This window comes from Panulirus ornatus, chromosome 4 (assembly GCF_036320965.1).
Source record: "Panulirus ornatus isolate Po-2019 chromosome 4, ASM3632096v1, whole genome shotgun sequence".
In the NCBI taxonomy this organism is placed as follows: Eukaryota; Metazoa; Arthropoda; class Malacostraca; order Decapoda; family Palinuridae; genus Panulirus; species Panulirus ornatus.
This window is the reverse complement of record NC_092227.1, coordinates 88793570-88811511: the sequence shown is the minus strand read 5'-3', so window position 1 is coordinate 88811511 and position 17942 is coordinate 88793570. Positions and strand designations below refer to the sequence as shown.

Below are 17942 nucleotides of genomic sequence, written 5' to 3'. Positions count from 1 at the left end.
TGGTTGGTTATGGAGTGGTGTGGGTGGGAGGGTCTTGGATGATGGTGGTTGGTTATGGAGTGGTGTGGGTGGGAGGAGGTCTGGTGCTGTTGCGAAGAACTTACTGCCGAGCATGTTGAGGTGGGTAGGGCTGTAGTGGGAGGATCTTTCTGCAGGTGTTGAGTGCTTGTGCTCGCTGGCCAGCTTGGATTGTTCTAAGTGCACTGTTATGTGTGGTATGCAACATTAGTTTTCGTTCTCCACAGGGTGGTTGAACAGGAGGAAGAGGCGTGGTTTAAGGTGGAGCGGATGAATTGTAGAGGATAATAAGGGATTATTTTTCATGTTCAGATCTGGTAACAGGATGTATTCTGAGGACGTTTAATCTGTGTATAGCCTTATGTTCCCGCGGGATATTACTAGATAACAATGAAAGTAGCCGTAGGACATAGCTGTCTTCATCGTAAGTTGTAGAAATTAGACAATATTCTATAATCATTTTTCTCTATAAATGAGGCGTAACATTATTACTTTATGTTGAAACAAGACGCTATGTACTAGACTACTCCTAACATTATATCTGTACTGGTTAACTCTGGTGGTTAAGCTTTGTCTTGTTTGACTTGTGTCATACATTTTACAATCTCTATATGTAATCTTATATACACATCCGGGCACGTCTTCAGAAGTGTCTTTTATTAGGTTCGTTTTGATGGTATGGCTGCATGAAAAAGCTATCAACATCTTTTTTAAAAAATAGATAAAGAACAGCTCTGAAGACGTGCCTGGATGTGTATATAAGATTACATGTAGAGATTGTGATGTATATTACGTAGGTCAAACACCAGAGTCAACCAGCATAATTCGGTCAGGAGTGGCCATGTAAACAGTGTCTATTTCAACATAAAGCTAAGGAGAGCCATCACACTGGCCTTTATAAAAGAAATATAACAGAATCTTGTATAGTATCGAAGACCTTTTGATCAGAACATAACTGTATTCTATGGCTACCTTCACTGTGGTCCGGAGATATCAGATCTGGTATGTAAAATGTTTTTATCCAGCTGAATTGTTACGACCTGACATGTCAACCAGGTATGTAAGAGGACCCGGCCCACTCGACCTGTTGTGACGAGCTTTGTCAATTTTGCTTCATTAATTCAACACTGAACAGACTTTTTCCTGCATATATTACTGGTTACCTTATCATTCTGTCAGGTTGTCTGTACATGTGATCAACGAAAGATTTTGCAGCTACACATTTATTTCTCCTGAGGTGTTATCTGCATCTATTGTATGCAAGATTATGCCTCCAATATATATATATATATATATATATATATATATATATATATATATATATATATATATATATATATATATATATTATCCCTGGGGATAGGGGATTAAGAATACTTCCCACGTATTCCCTGCGTGTCGTAGAAGGCGACTAAAAGGGGAGGGAGCGGGGGGCTGGAAATCCTCCCCTCTCATTTTTTTTTTCTTTTTTTTTAATTTTCCAAAAGAAGGAACAGAGAATTGGGCCAGGTGAGGGTATTCCCTCAAAGGCCCAGTCCTCTGTTCTTAATGCTACCTCGCTAACGCGGGAAATGGCGAATAGTTTAAAAGAAAGAAAGAAAAAAAAAAAAAAAAAAAAAAAAATATATATATATATATATATATATATATATATATATATATATATATATATATATATATATATATATATTGTTTACCAATGGCGTCTCAGCTACGTCTCTTCCTTGTTTATCAACTGACTGTTCCACGTCTTCTATCTCATTCTTGTATATCCTCTGACGGTGTTATCATAAAACGAAAGTGCACTTGGGAAATTATCGTATTTCATTTTTCTCCTGGTCATCAGCAAATACGAGATCACGCGTACCACTGTAACCTTTTTTTTTTTTTTTTAATTTTCCAAAAGAAGGAGCAGAGGGGGCCAGGTGAGGATATTCCAAAAAAGGCCCAGTCCTCTGTTCTTAACGCTACCTCGCTAACGCGGGAAATGGCGAATAGTTTAAAAGAAAAGAAAGAAATATATATATATATATATATATATATATATATATATATATATATATATATATATATATATACATATATATATATATATATATATATATATATATATATATATATATATATATATATATATATATAAATTCCTGGGGTAGGGGAAAAAGAAATCCACCTTCGCAATTCTTGTGTGGGCCGGAGAAGGGAGCTGGGCCCCCCCCCACGCCCCTATTCTTGTGTTTTAATTTTTGTAAAAGAAGGAACAAAGAAAGGAGCCAGGCAGGGAATGGTCATCCTTCTCGAAGGTTCAGGCTAGGGTGTCTAAATATGTGTGGATGTAACCGAGATGAGAAGCGGGGAGAGAAAGGTAGTTTATTTAAGGACAAAAACCGGATGTTCTGGTTCTGAGTGAAACGATGCTGAAGGGTAAAGGGGAAGACAGGTTTGGAAACGTCTTGGGAGTAAAGTCAGGAGTTGGTGAGAGGAGAAGAGCTATGGGAGGAGTAGTACTACTCCTGAAGCACGACTTGTGGGAGTGTGTGACAGTGTAAAGAAGTAGGTTCTAGATTGATATGGATAAAACTGAAAGTGGATGGAGAAAGATAGGTGATTATCGATGCTTATGCACCTGTGCATGAGAAGAAAGATCATGAGAGGCAAATACTTTGGGAGCAGGTGAGTGGGTGTGGCAGCAGTCTTGTTGTAAGAGACCTAGTATGAGTGAAGATAAGTAATGCAGAAGTTGAGGGTATAACGGGGAGAGATGAAGTATTTACTGTCATGAATGAAAATGGTGAATAGCTTGTGGAGTTGTGTGCTGAAATTGGACTGGTGACTGGGAACACCTGGTTTAAAAAGAAAGATATTCATATGTATACGTGAGTAGAAGAGATGGTCATCGGTCATTATTAAATTACAAATGAATTGATAGGCGTGTAAAAGAGAGACTTTTAGATGTAAACTTGCTGAGAGTGGCAACTGATGGGACGTTTGATCACTATCCTCTGGGGTGAAGATTTTTGGAAGTTTTCGAAAAAGAGGAAGCGATGTCGGTGAGAAGAGAGTGGTGAGAGTGAGTGAGCTTGGAAAAGAGACTTGTTTGAAGAAATACCAGGAGATATTGAGATTGATAAAGCAAGGGGATGGGTGAGAAATGATATGTATTTAGGGAAGCAGTGATGGCATGTGCAAGATATATATGTGGCATGTGAAAAGTGGGAGGTGGGAAGATTAGAACGGGTAGTGAGTGGTGGGATGTTAGTGAAAGAGAAAAGAGAACCGTTTTGCCGGTACTTGCAGGGAAGGAGTGGAAATGATTGTGGGGATGAATAAGAGAAAGCGGGAGGAGGTCAAGAGGAAGGTGTAGGGGTTCAAAAAGAGGGCAAATGAGACTTGGGGTTAGCGAGTATTAGTAAACTTTAGGGAGAATAAGATGTTTTCGAAGGAGGTAGATACGTGTGAAAGACAAGAGAACAAATGGGAACATCGGTAAGGGGGCAAAAGGGGAAGTGAATACAGATAGTGATGGAGTGAGAAGGAGATGGAATGAGCATTTTGATGGAGTGAGAAGGAGATGGAATGAGCATTTTGAAGGACTGTTGAATGTGTTTGATGATAGAGTGGTAGATATAGGGTGTTTGGATCCAGGTGGGATGCGAAGTGATGGAGTCATGGACAGTGGTGTGCGTAAGATGAGATGTGACAAGGCGGCTGGAGTGGACTGTGTGGCAGTTGAATTTATTGATAAAGGAGATGATTGTGTTTTTAATTGGTTGGTAAAGGTATTCATTGTATGTATGGTGAAATGCCTGAGGATTGGCGTAAGGCATGCATAGTGCTATCGTATAAAAGCAAGGGGGATAAATGTGAGCGTTCAAAGTACAGAGGCATAATTTTGTTGAGTATACCAGGTAAGTTATATGGGAGGGTATTGATTGAGAGGGTGAAGACATGTACAGAGCATCAGATTGGGGAAGAGCAGTGTGGTTTCAGAAGTGGTAGAGGATGTGTGGATCAGGTGTTTGCTTTGAAGAATGTATGTGAGAAATACTTAGAAAAACAGATGGTTCCGCATATGTAAGTACTTGACATATTTAACAAGAAATGTATTCGCAGGTAACTATAAGATAGCGATATTGGACAAAGTAATCCCATGAAAGAAATTAAAAAAGACATTTGCGTCCGTAGCGGAACAATGATCGTAGATGAAATTTACAACAGAAGTCCGGGATAACCGTTAACAGTGATTTAACAGAGACAACGGCTTAGTAGTGTAAGATAACAGTAACTTAAAGACAGAGGAAGCCAGGGTAGGATAGCAGAGCCAGTAAGATAGACAGAAGGCAGCCGAAAAAAGATAGCAGGGACAGTAAGATAGACAGAGGGCAGCCAGGGTAAGATAGCAGGGACAGTAAGATAGACAGAGGGCAGCCAGGGTAAGATAGCAGGGGCAGTAAGATAGACAGAGGGCAGCCAGGGTAAGATAGCAGGGCCAGTAAGATAGACAGAGGGCAGCCAGGGTAAGATAGCAGGGACAGTAAGATAGACAGAGGGCAGCCAGGGTAAGATAGCAGGGACAGTAAGATAGACAGAGGGCAGCCAGGGTAAGATAGCAGGGGCAGTAAGATAGACAGAGGGCAGCCAGGGTAAGATAGCAGGGACAATAAAGTGACTAACACAGTATAATGGCCAGGAGGATAAAGGCCTCTTATGACCTCTGGACTGAAACGTTTATTGTCGTGAACTGTCATTATGTGAGAGCGAGAGAGAGAGAGAGAGAGAGAGAGAGAGAGAGAGAGAGAGAGAGAGAGAGAGAGAGAGAGAGAGAAGGTTCCACAACTCAGCACAACAAACAACAGTTGGTTCTCTAAGGTTTGTTTATGTCTACTGCCAAGTCTGGTGTTGTGTACATTTGTTTCTCTGTCTATCTTGCTGGTGAGGGATAGCTGTCTATCCTGCTGGTGAGGGATAGCTGTCTATTCTGCTGGTGAGGGATAGCTGTCTATCCTGCTGGTGAGGGATAGCTGTCTATCCTGCTGGTGAGGGATAGCTGTCTATCTTGCTAGTGAGGGATAGCTGTCTATCCTGCTGGTGAGGGATAGCTGTCTATCCTGCTGGTGAGGGATAGCTGTCAATCCTGCTGATGAGGGATAGCTGTCTATCCTGCTGGTGAGGGATAGCTGTCTATTCTGCTGGTGAGGGATAGCTGTCTATCTTGCTAGTGAGGGATAGCTGTCTATCCTGCTGGTGAGGGATAGCTGTCTATCCTGCTGGTGAGGGATAGCTGTCTATCCTGCTGGTGAGGGATAGCTGTCAATCCTGCTGATGAGGGATAGCTGTCTATCCTGCTGGTGAGGGATAGCTGTCTATCCTGCTGGTGTGGGATAGCTGTCTATCCTGCTGGTGAGGGATAGCTGTCTATCCTGCTGGTGAGGGATAGCTGTCTATTCTGCTGGTGAGGGATAGCTGTCTATCCTGCTGGTGTGGGATAGCTGTCTATCCTGCTGGTGTGGGATAGCTGTCTATCCTGCTGGTGAGGGATAGCTGTCTATCCTGCTGGTGAGGGATAGCTGTCTATTCTGCTGGTGTGGGATAGCTGTCTATCCTGCTGGTGTGGGATAGCTGTCTATCCTGCTGGTGAGGGATAGCTGTCTATCCTGCTGGTGTGGGATAGCTGTCTATCCTGCTGGTGTGGGATAGCTGTCTATCCTGCTGGTGAGGGATAGCTGTCTATCCTGCTGGTGAGGGATAGCTGTCTATTCTGCTGGTGAGGGATAGCTGTCTATCTTGCTAGTGAGGGATAGCTGTCTATCCTGCTGGTGAGGGATAGCTGTCTATCCTGCTGGTGAGGGATAGCTGTCTATCCTGCTGGTGAGGGATAGCTGTCAATCCTGCTGATGAGGGATAGCTGTCTATCCTGCTGGTGAGGGATAGCTGTCTATCCTGCTGGTGAGGGATAGCTGTCTATCCTGCTGGTGAGGGATAGCTGTCTATCCTGCTGGTGAGGGATAGCTGTCAATCCTGCTGATGAGGGATAGCGGTCTATCCTGCTGGTGAGGGATAGCTGTCTATCCTGCTGGTGAGGGATAGCTGTCTATCCTGCTGGTGTGGGATAGCTGTCTATCCTGCTGGTGAGGGATAGCTGTCTATCCTGCTGGTGAGGGATAGCTGTCTATCCTGCTGGTGTGGGATAGCTGTCTATCCTGCTGGTGTGGGATAGCTGTCTATCCTGCTGGTGTGGGATAGCTGTCTATCCTGCTGGTGAGGGATAGCTGTCTATCCTGCTGATGAAGGATAGCTGTCTATCCTGCTGGTGTGGGATAGCTGTCTATCCTGCTGCTGAGGGATAGCTGTCTATCCTGCTGGTGTGGGATAGCTGTCTATCCTGCTGGTGTGGGATAGCTGTCTATCCTGCTGGTGTGGGATAGCTGTCTATCCTGCTGGTGTGGGATAGCTGTCTATCCTGCTGGCGTGGGATAGCTGTCTATCCTGCTGGTGTGGGATAGCTGTCTATCCTGCTGGTGTGGGATAGCTGTCTATCCTGCTGGTGAGGGATAGCTGTCTATCCTGCTGATGAAGGATAGCTGTCTATCCTGCTGGTGTGGGATAGCTGTCTATCCTGCTGGTGAGGGATAGCTGTCTATCCTGCTGGTGTGGGATAGCTGTCTATCCTGTTGGTGTGGGATAGCTGTCTATCCTGCTGGTGAGGGATAGCTGTCTATCCTGCTGGTGAGGGATAGCTGTCTATCCAGCTGGTGTGGGATAGCTGTCTATCCTGCTGGTGAGGGATAGCTGTCTATCCTGCTGGTGTGGGATAGCTGTCTATCCTGCTGGTGAGGGATAGCTGTCTATCCTGCTGGTGAGGGATAGCTGTCTATCCTGCTGGTGAGGGATAGCTGTCTATCCTGCTGGTGATGGATAGCTGTCCTAACCTTCCTCTTCTTCTGTAGAAAACTTGATGAACTACTGACTGAAGACCAGTTATGCATCTATGATAAATATATAAGCTAAACAGAACTCTATTATGATCAAATTTCCATTATAGGAACAATGTTTGTGCCATAGAGCGTTAGGGACGCTTATCTTGTGGTGTTAAAGTCGCTTTACAAACACGTAATATATACGTGGAAGGTTCGTTGTATCGAGGGGACCTTGAAGACAAGTTCTGGGGCACAGATCGTGAAAAAGATCTCAAGAAATAGAAACAGAAATGCTCAAAGACCAGTGCTAGAGCCGGGATGGGGCCCGTGTGATACATAGAGCACTGTGCAACAGAGTTAGAGCCATATACAGAGTGTCCAGGACAGTACCGGAACCCAGAACTGGACGGAGTTAGAGCACTCTAGGCCAGACGGAGCTCTAGCAGCCCTAGATGGGCCACGGAGGGGAAGGTGTCAGCCAACGGAGGGAGCTCTTACCTCTTGTGTTGACATCTCTCGTACCCGCCCCTCACGCCAGAGCTGGCGGGGGGGGGGGGGGGGGGGGGGGGAGGGGGCTGGCTTCTGGTACCCGCCCCAGCCAGACCCCAGTCACGCTGGGGCGCAGGGAGGGAGGCGACATCCCTGTGGAGGCGCTGCAGGGGAGGAGGTGGTGTAGGTGGCGGGGCAGGTGGGGAGGGAGGTGATGCAGTCAGCCAGGAAAGTGATCAGGAAAGAATGAGGAAAACGTGTGACCGGTCATGGAATACCAGGAACTGTAGAAAACGAAAGGCCGTTCATGAGATATGAAGAACAAAAGAAAACGAGGGTCTGTACTTGAGATACGAACTAAAGAAAACGAGGGGCCGTTCATGGAAAATAAAAGTAAACGAGAAGCTATTCATAGAATATGAGGTAGTAAAGAAAACGAGGAGTTATTCATGGAACACGAGGAAGTACGGAAAACGAAGGGCCGTTTACGGAATATAAGGAAATAAAGTAAACTAGAGATGGACTTCCATACATGATGAGGTCGAGAGACTAACCAGTACAGTTAACCAGAGAGAAAAGTTATAATGACTCAGTGGTTGAAAAAGAACAGATTGTTGTGGAAGGAACGGAACATTGGTCCAGCTCAGCCACAGCTGGACAAGACAGTCTGGGTTCAGCTGGTTCATACCGTGGTTCTCTGGTCCATTTAACATCCTGACACATGATCAGAAATATCACTCTAACGTTTTTATTCCACGAAACTGGAAATAATTTTCCTTAAAGAGAAGGTAGGGTCATGACGCAAGGCAAGTACAGTCATGACGCAAGGCAAGGTGGGGTCATGACGCAAGGCAAGGTGGGGTCATGACGCAAGACAAGGTGGGGTCATGACGCAAGACAAGGTGGGGTCATGACGCAAGGCAAGGTGGGGTCATGACGCAAGGCAAGGGGGGTCATGACGCAAGACTAGGTGGGGTCATGACGCAAGGCAAGGTGGGGTCATGACGCAAGGCAAGGGGGGTCATGACGCAAGACAAGGTGGGGTCATGACGCAAGACAAGGTGGGGTCATGACGCAAGACAAGGTGGGGTCATGACGCAAGGCAAGGTGGGGTCATGATGCAAGGCAAGGTGGGGGTCATGACGCAAGGCAAGGTGGGGTCATGATGCAAGGCAAGGTGGGATCATGACGCAAGGCAAGGGGGGTCATGACGCAAGACAAGGTGGGGTCATGACGCAAGGCAAATAAGTACATAACAGTGAGACAACCTAACCTTCAAAGAGACAGTAAAGTACTGATTATGTGGGAGTTCAGTGTGGATCCTTGTGGTGATGGGAAGTTTAGTAAGGATCCTTGTAGTGATGGGAAGTTCATTGTGGATCCTTGTGGTGATGAGAAGTTCATTGTGGATCCTTGTGGTGATGAGAAGTTCATTGTGGATCCTTGTGGTGATGAGAAGTTCATTGTGGATCCTTGTGGTGATGAGAAGTTCATTGTGGATCCTTGTGGTGATGGGAAGTTCATTGTGGATCCTTGTGGTGATGGGAAGTTCATTGTGGATCCTTGTGGTGATGAGAAGTTCATTGTGGATCCTTGTGGTGATGAGAAGTTCATTGTGGATCCTTGTGGTGATGAGAAGTTCATTGTGGATCCTTGTGGTGATGAGAAGTTCATTGTGGATCCTTGTGGTGATGGCAAGTTCATTGTGGATCCTTGTGGTGATGGGAAGTTCATTGTGGATCCTTGTGGTGATGGAGAGTCATGGAGACGCAAATCTTTTGAGCGTCTACAGAAAACTTTCCTTCACTTCTTGTGTTTCATCGCATGGCATTGTAATGATAATCACCTCAATGCTTCAGCTTCTGTAATTCCACCTGTAATGGTGTCAACTACTGTCTTCCTTCTTAAATACATCAAATAGCTTCTTTATAAACGTGACCACAGGTGTTTGTTATGTGTCTCATGTTTCCTTCTTGTTAATAATGAAGTCATGATCACCTGGTCTTGCTGCTTCTTCATACATGATTCTGTATTCAAACATCGTAATTTGACCTCCAGAACAGATCACACAATCTCGTTTCCACACAAACAAGATTAATTCTGGTGTTATATTTGAATACTCAAGTGTTGATCCTGCCTTAAGTTTGTAAATATTGAACCGTCTATCTTAGCAACTCACACTTCTTTATACTAATGCTAAGGCACAGTGTTCACTCTTCCCACGTCTGTCCCTGGCATTACCTGCTGCTCCACTATCCTATAAGTGTACAATGTTTTAACATTTGGATATATTGAGAGTGACAACACACTAGACATTTCATGTGTGTCTGAGGTCTACCAGCTCCCAACTTTTACCAAACTCCCAACAACTGTCACATCCAGACGTAAGTCCAAATGATGAATATCATTCACGGGCCCCCTTCACCCTCCACCCTGCCCTCCCCTTCACCCTCCACCTTGCCCTCCCCTTCACCCTCCACCCTGCCCTCCCCATCACCTTCCCCCTGCCCTACCAGTCACCCTCCCCCTACCCTCCCCATCACCCTCCTCCCTGCCCCTACTTATACACAACAGGCCGGAAGGGATGAAGGTTTCCTGCAATATTGAATTTCAGCGTGTGGTCCACTGACGTCATCCCTCTACTAACACCATTGTGCACGTAAATAGATAAATAAGGAACGGTTTATTGGAAGTGTGTGTGTGTGTGTGTGTGTGTGTGTGTGTGTGTGTGTGTGTGTAAGTTAAACCCTACACAGACTGTGTGAGTACCTTATGTAAATATATGAATCACAGGAAAGTCAGAGAGAGACAATATGAGTTCCTCACGAAATGACCAAAATTAGACGAAAAACAAACAAGCCAAGTATACAACAATACAAATATATAACATAACCAAACAATATAAAGAAATAACATAACCAAACAACATAAACAAATAACATAACCAAACAATATAAGCAAATAGCATAACCAAACAATATAACTAACAACATTATAATACCAACCAACCAAAAACAATTACGTAAAATCACAACCAATCAAACCTTTAAATATAACCAAAGAATAAAACAAAAAGAAGAATATAACCTCAGAAACTAGTAATATAGCCAAAGAAACAAACAAACAAAGATTAAAGACGAAGAAATAGACAAAATGAGACAAACTAAGAATATAACCAGACAAGTCCAGAATATATCAGATATACTCATGATACAACCAAACAAACGAGGAAGGTTACCAACCAAATACACAGCATAACCAAAACAAAGGATATAACGTAAGAAACAGAATATAACCGACCCAACAACCCACAAATATAACTAAAGAAGCTAAGACTATAACCAGACAGAGCAACCTAACCTAACCTAACCTAACCTAACCTAACCTAACCTAACCTAACCTAACCTAATCTAACCTAACTTAACCTAACCTAACCTAATATTATCTTTATCTATCGTTATCTGTTCATATTGACATTGCTGTTATCAGCTCTCGAAGGAACAGCTCACATATGTTCCCTTAAGTTATGAAGAAAAGAAGATGATACATGTTTTATACTCTCTCTCTCTCTCTCTCTCTCTCTCTCTCTCTCTCTCTCTCTCTCTCTCTCTCTCTCTCTCGGGCTATGACAGTGATTGATGTCAGTTCCTGGTGTGAGGAGGGTGGGAGGGAGTGGTGGGTAGGAGGGGGTGAGGGAGGAACCCCTGGTACCTCCTCCCCCCCCCCCCCCCCACTATGGTCTACCCTTCTCCCTCTAAACTGGAAATAATGTTTAAAGTTGATAACTTTCCTCAGCTCTTTAATGTGTTTGTTTGTTTGTTTGTTTGTTTGTTTGTTTGTGTGTGTGTGTGTGTGTGTGTGTGTGTGTGTGTGTGTGTGTGTGTGTGTGTGTGTGTGTGTGTGTGTGCCATTGTCCAATCTTACTGTACGGGGAGGGAGTTGTACACTCGTGGACCCCATCTTAACATTCTCTATCATGTTTCATCAAAATCTTATACCCGGTTGTCCACAGTCACAGCTTCATCAATCAATTTATTCCAGTCATCTGCCATGCCAGGTTCACTCCAGAAAAGTAATTTTCTTATATCTTTACGAAGTTTCTTGCATAATTTCATGTTAAGACTTTTGGTTGTTCTATCCCTGTATCTTTCCAGGAACTGTTCACTGCAGCATCATATTGGTCTAAAAACTTTAAGATTACAATGAAATCACAAAACCTTCTCTCTTTCCTGGTGGACAAAGTTATGACTCAGTCTTCCCTGTAACTCAGTTATGTTAATTCTAGCACTAACATTGTTGCACTCCTCTGAACCTTCTCTGTTAATTTATTGTCCTCCTTTGTATACAACGATCAAAACTGAAAAGCATATTCCTGTTGTGGCCACATGAAGTATGTGAAAAGCTGCCTGAATATTTCCTTATCCATATACTTGAAAGCTATTCATATATTTACCAGCAAGACAGTTTGTTTCCATTACTCTCCTCCTGTAGTGTAACCCTTTCGACAAGTTAAGATTCCTACAGATTATATCTTACTTCATAATGATGATGATTCGAGCTCTTCTTCCGTTGTGTGCCATCCTCAGTACTTTATATTTACGTGAGTTGAATTTCATAAACCACATAATAGAACAACTCTTGAGTTTGTCGAAGTTCCATTGTAGGTTGATGTAATTGCCTCCGTCTTCCACTTCCTTGGTGACCTTGACATCATATGCAAACATGTTTAGGTAGAAGTTCAATCCTTCTGGCACGTCCCTGACATAGATCAAGAACAGGGATGGCCCGGATCAGACCCCGCGGTACGCCACTGTTGACCTCAACGTATTTCGAAGTGGCTTCCCTGACACGTGTCCTCTGTTCTCTTCCACTAAGATCATCCATCAAGGTCGACTTCTCCTTATTCCTCTCAGAAGGTCCATCTTTTCTACCAGCTTCCCATGTGATATAGTGTCAAATGCTTTCTGGTAGTCCAAATATAGACATTGTGCCCAACCTTCTCCTTTGTCTAACACAGAGCTCACTCTCATAAAAATCTAGGAGGTTTGTTACACATAGTCGTCCCTGGTAGTGGTACTTTCCTTCGCTTAAATGTCTCCCTCTCTGCAAGTGTTGGTCAACCATATACTTTCTGGTAATCTTGTCCAGTACCCAAGAGACCACAGTGGTCAGACAGACCGGTCTGTAGTTCATCATATCTTCCTGGTCTCATCTTAGGGACAGGTTTGATGTTGGTCATTTTCCATTTCCTTGGCGGCTACCTTGCTCAAGCGACGTTCTGACCCACATATCAGGTCACCGGTGTGTCGAGCGTATCTGCTGCACACGTTCTCAGCACATGTGCAGATATATCATCAGGACCGCGAGCCTTGTGTGGCTTATGACCCTTTAGTAGTCTGTTTATGTCTTTCCTAGATATCTCGGTAGTTTCAAAGACCTTCTCCTCCCCACTCCATCCCACTGGTGTTAGGGCTATAGTGTCTCCCACTGTGAAAACACTTCAACTTGTCATTCAGTTCCTCACATATCCTTACATTATCCTCTACAACCCTTCCCTCTGAATCCCTGAGCCATATTAGCTGTTCTGTAACTGACAATTTACTCTTGATGAATGTCCAGAAAAGTTCTGGGTTGTCTCCTGCCTTGTCTGTAATAGTCTTTATAAAGTTTCTCTATTCCTCTTGTCTTATCACATTATACTCCTTCCTTGCTCTCTTGTGTGTGTGTGTGTGTGTGTGTGTGTGTGTGTGTGTGTGTGTGTGTGTGCGTGTGTGTGTAACTCATCAACATTAGTCATGGACAATTTTACGAAATAAGTAATTGATGCTTTAAGCTTTCTTCGCCTTCTAGGGACTCAGTAAGCCGTCCCTGCCGTCTGGGGACTTGGAAACTGATAAAAAGGTTGTGAGGGTTTGTCCTGCAGGATGAGTGGCTGGCCGGGATACTGGACGTGGACAGGAGGTCTGAAAGCGTACTTTCACAACACACACAGAAGGTTTCCCAGGAAAGGTGCTAGAGCTGTGTGAAGAAAGGAAGGACACAGATGTTGTCTGGAACACGAGCAGCACAGAGATTGAATACGATAGACAAAATAGACAAATGATATAAGGTTTCAACGATGATTGTGTAAACAGACGAGAAAATACACTTACTGTGGTGGATGACCTGAAGTGTGAGGTGGCTGATGGCTGGAAGGTTGGGAGGATAATGTTAGAGTGAAATGATGGTGGAAGTGGTACAGTGGTGTGACCTTCACCAGTGTACTGTGGCAGGAACAAGGAGGACGATCTACCACTGTTGTCTCTGGTCTTTACCCAGACAACACTGGAGGTTAAGAATGTTGCTTGTGGACCACCAGGGGTCAGGTAGGGGTCAGGTGGGGTTAAGTAGTGGATGAAACAGTTACTAGGGCTGACAGTGGAGAAGGGTTGTACTAACTAGTACAAAGTGGTGAAGATTTTGAACGAACATCATAGATACTGGAGCGTACTGTTATGTAGGGTGTATCTGTCATGTGAAGATTTGTGGGTCCTGGATCAATGATCATAAGGACATGCCTGAGGTAACTGGACACAGGTCAGTAGATGTGAAGATGTGATAAACAAGAGAGACTTGTGATAGAGAAGGTACAGAAGATCCCTTGATATACTGGCTTATGAAACGTACACATCAGATGGAAATAGTAAGGATAGGAGGGAGGAGGAGAGATAGAGTGAGGAATAAGTTGTAAATGTGATTGAGATGACCCAATAAAGTTTCATAATCTGATTCTGGACAAGTTGAAAGTTAAGGAGCAATTGAAGCGAGTACAGGCTGGTGGTGGGGAAGGTGGCGAGCGAAGGGCAAGAAATATATGAAGTAAAAAAGGATAAATCTGAACCAATATTTACAGGAGGACAGAGAGCTTCCGGAGGTGGACGGTTATCCCTGTGGACAAAGGTTGGAGAAAACTGTTGTTGTTGTTGAAGAGGATATTGCTGAAGTGTCCAGAGATCTGGATAATACTGAAGCCCCGGCAGCAGACAGACAGAATGTTGCCAAGTGGGGCACTGAGGGAGTGTGGCACAGACCTGCTGGCTCTTTACCCATAATATTCAGAGTCGACAAGACGAGGGATTGTCCCGAGGGATTGGAAATATGCAGATGATGTCCCAGTATACAAGAACAGGAGAGATCATCCTCTGAACTTTTAAGTCCCGCGTCCCTGACTTTGTGTGCCAGAAAGTTTGAAATTATTCAGTGAAGTATATTAGAACATCTTTGATCACAGTGAAAGTTTTAATGATGGTCAGAATAATACAGAGATGAGATAGATGCATGGACTGTCTTTTCTTGGGTATTCGGTAACACTTGATAAGGTGCTACATACTGGGGTGTTGGCAGAAATGAGACATCTGGCAAATACAACTGAAGGGGGGGGGGGGGGAGTGTAAACACAGATCAGGGAAGGTTTGATTGGCAGAGAGATGAAAACAGTGGTTAGTGGGAGGCTGTTCATCGTGGTGATTAGGGGAGAGGCTGTTCATGATGGTTATCAGGGGAGGCTGTTCGTCATAGTGATTAATGGAGACTATACATGTTGGGAGGATGTCACTGGTGGAGTGCCACAAGGGTTGGTGTTGGCACCTGTGGTAGCGCAAGGAAACAGACGAAAGAATGGCCCAACCCACCCCCATACACATGTATATACATACACGTCCACACACGCAAATATACACACCCATACATCTCAGTGTACACATATATATACACACACAGACACATACATATATACACATGCACACAATTCACACTGTCTGCCTTTATTCATTCCCATCGCCACCTCGCCACACATGGAATAACAACCCCCTCCCCCCTCATGTGTGCGAGGTAGCGCTAGGAAAAGACAACAAAGGCCCCATTCGTTCACACTCAGTCTCTAGCTGTCATGCAATAATGCCCGAAAACACAGCTCCCTTTCCACATCCAGGCCCCACACAACTTTCCATGGTTTACCCCAGACGCTTCACATGCCCTGGTTCAATCCATTGACAGCACTCAATCACTTATCAGCACTTATAATTATCATTATCATTATTATTATTATTATTATTATTATTATTATTATTATTATCATCATTATTATTATTATTATCATTATCATTATTATCATTATTATCATTATTATCATTATTATTATTCCATGTTATATGTCAGCCTCGCTCATATAATCACTGTTGTTGTTGTTTGTTGCGTCAGTCATGTTGTTGTGTTGCAGATGTCTGGTGTGTCGCTGGAGGACTTGTGGTGCCAGTGCCAGGGGAACGCTAGTGCCACGCCCCACCGGCTCCTCGTCCACCGCCAGATGAACAAGATGCATGCGGCTGCCCAGCGCCACGCCCTCTGGTACGTGGCCGTGGTGCTAACCCTTTACTTCCTGGGTTTGATGATCATCATAAGGAGGTCAGGTCGGAGCGAGCGCCACACGGCGGCCACAGCCATATCCTTCTGCTTCTCCCGAGCCACCTCCACTGTGGCCAGCGGCAAGAGGAGAAAGCAGGGCAGTGAGAAGAAAAAGAAGGAACCAGCGAACCCCCCTGCCGAACCCCGGCACCAACGCAAACACCAGCAGATGACGGCGCCATCTATCCAGGTTCATCTGGTTGTCCCTGACGACGACGATGAGATGGAGATATCTATGGTGACCACCGTGGCCTAGTGTAGGGCTGCCTCTGTCCTTAGGTGTGTAGTGAAGATGATAGTCTGGTCCGGCAGACCTTTGTACCCAGGCGTGTAGTACGGCAGACCTGGGTCTCCAAGTGTGTAGTGAAGATGATAATCTGGTCCGGCAGGCCTATGTCTCCAGGTATGTAGTATAGAGGATAGTCTGGTACGACACACCTGTGTTTCCAGATATGTAGCGAAGATGAAAGCTCTCCCGAAGCTATCTTCATACCTGACAACAATGCGATGAAGCTAATTTAGCTTGGGGTACTGAGCTAATTTGATCCGGCTCAGCTCAGAACAGCAAAATAAACAAATACAAGTGTCACAGGTCCAGAACTATACAAGGGTTGTCCAGTCTAATGCACAGACGAACCAAAACTGTCGAGAATTACTTTGTGACTTGTTAATACCCAACTTGTTAATACCCAACTCGTTAATACCCAACGAAGGATTGAAAAACCTAATTCTGCATAACAAGACTTTCTTGAAAGTGTGTTTAGTAACCTTAAAACACATTCTGTTATGATAATTCTATAATGATGTCACAAAATGTTGGTGATATTCATTGTCTTTTTGTGATAGAAACAAAGTGGCAGATAAATATAATTCGTACGAAGAAGATACATAAATGAAGGACTGTAGTTCACTTAGATAACATCACTAAGACTATAAGACTAATGACTGAAAACGACTTCAGGGAAACAATACGCGAAATGAATGTTTGACATAGCAGCCATCTTGGTAGGAACGGCCTCAACCATCCTGCTAGGGACGGCCTCAGCCATCCTGCTAGGGACGGCCTCAACCATCCTGCTAGGGACGGCCGCAGCCATCCTGCTAGGGACGGCCTCAACCATCCTGCTAGGGACGGCCTCAGCCATCCTGCTAGGGACGGCCTCAACCATCCTGCTAGGGACGGCCTCAACCATCCTGCTAGGGACGGCCTCAACCATCCTGCTAGGGACGGCCTCAACCATCCTGCTAGGGACGGCCTCAACCATCCTGCTAGGGACGGCCTCAACCATCCTGCTAGGGACGGCCTCAACCATCCTGCTAGGGACGGCCTCAACCATCCTGTTAAGGACGGCCTCAACCATCCTGCTAGGGACGGCCTCAACCATCCTGCTAGGGACGGCCTCAGCCATCCTGCTAGGGACGGCCTCAACCATCCTGCTAGGGACGGCCTCAACCATCCTGCTAGGGACGGCCTCAACCATCCTGCTAGGGACGGCCTCAACCATCCTGCTAAGGACGGCCTCAACCATCCTGCTAGGGACGGCCTCAACCATCCTGCTAGGGACGGCCTCAACCATCCTGCTAGGGACGGCCTCAACCATCCTGCTAAGGACAACCTCAAGTGTTAATGGAAAACTTTTCAAGTTTTTATTTATTCTTAAGGAAAGATACTAAATTTTGCGATGATACAAGTGACGTCAGAAGTTGGGTGAGACAACAGATTTATCTACATAGATGATAACAGTGTTATCTACATAGTAAGACAACGGTCTTATCTATAAATCAAGATAAGATAACAGTCTTACATAGCAATATAACAGTGTTATCGACATACCAAGATAACAGCGTTGTCTGCATCGGAAGATGAGTCTTACCTACAAAGCAAGATAAGTGTTATCTACATAGCAAGATAACAGTGTTATCTGCATAGCAAGATAACAGTGTTATCTGCATAGCAAGATAACAGTGTTATCTACATAGCAAGATAACAGTGTTATCTATATAGCAAGATAAGTGTTATCTGCATAACAAGATAACAGTGTTATCTGCATAGCAAGATAACAGTGTTATCTGCAT

General features: G+C 44.5%; 1 protein-coding gene across 1 annotated transcript in view; it reads left to right on the top strand.

The window, feature by feature from the left end:
* The window catches only part of LOC139764621 (uncharacterized), an 81798-nt gene extending 64707 nt beyond the window's left edge, over positions 1 to 17091 (top strand). Inside the window, exon 3 of the mRNA XM_071691471.1 lies at positions 15682 to 17091. Within this exon, the coding sequence (XP_071547572.1) occupies positions 15682 to 16122 (441 nt within the window). The 3' untranslated portion in view covers positions 16123 to 17091. The remainder of the gene's footprint in view (positions 1 to 15681) is intronic.
* The last annotated feature ends 851 nt before the right edge of the window (positions 17092 to 17942 follow it).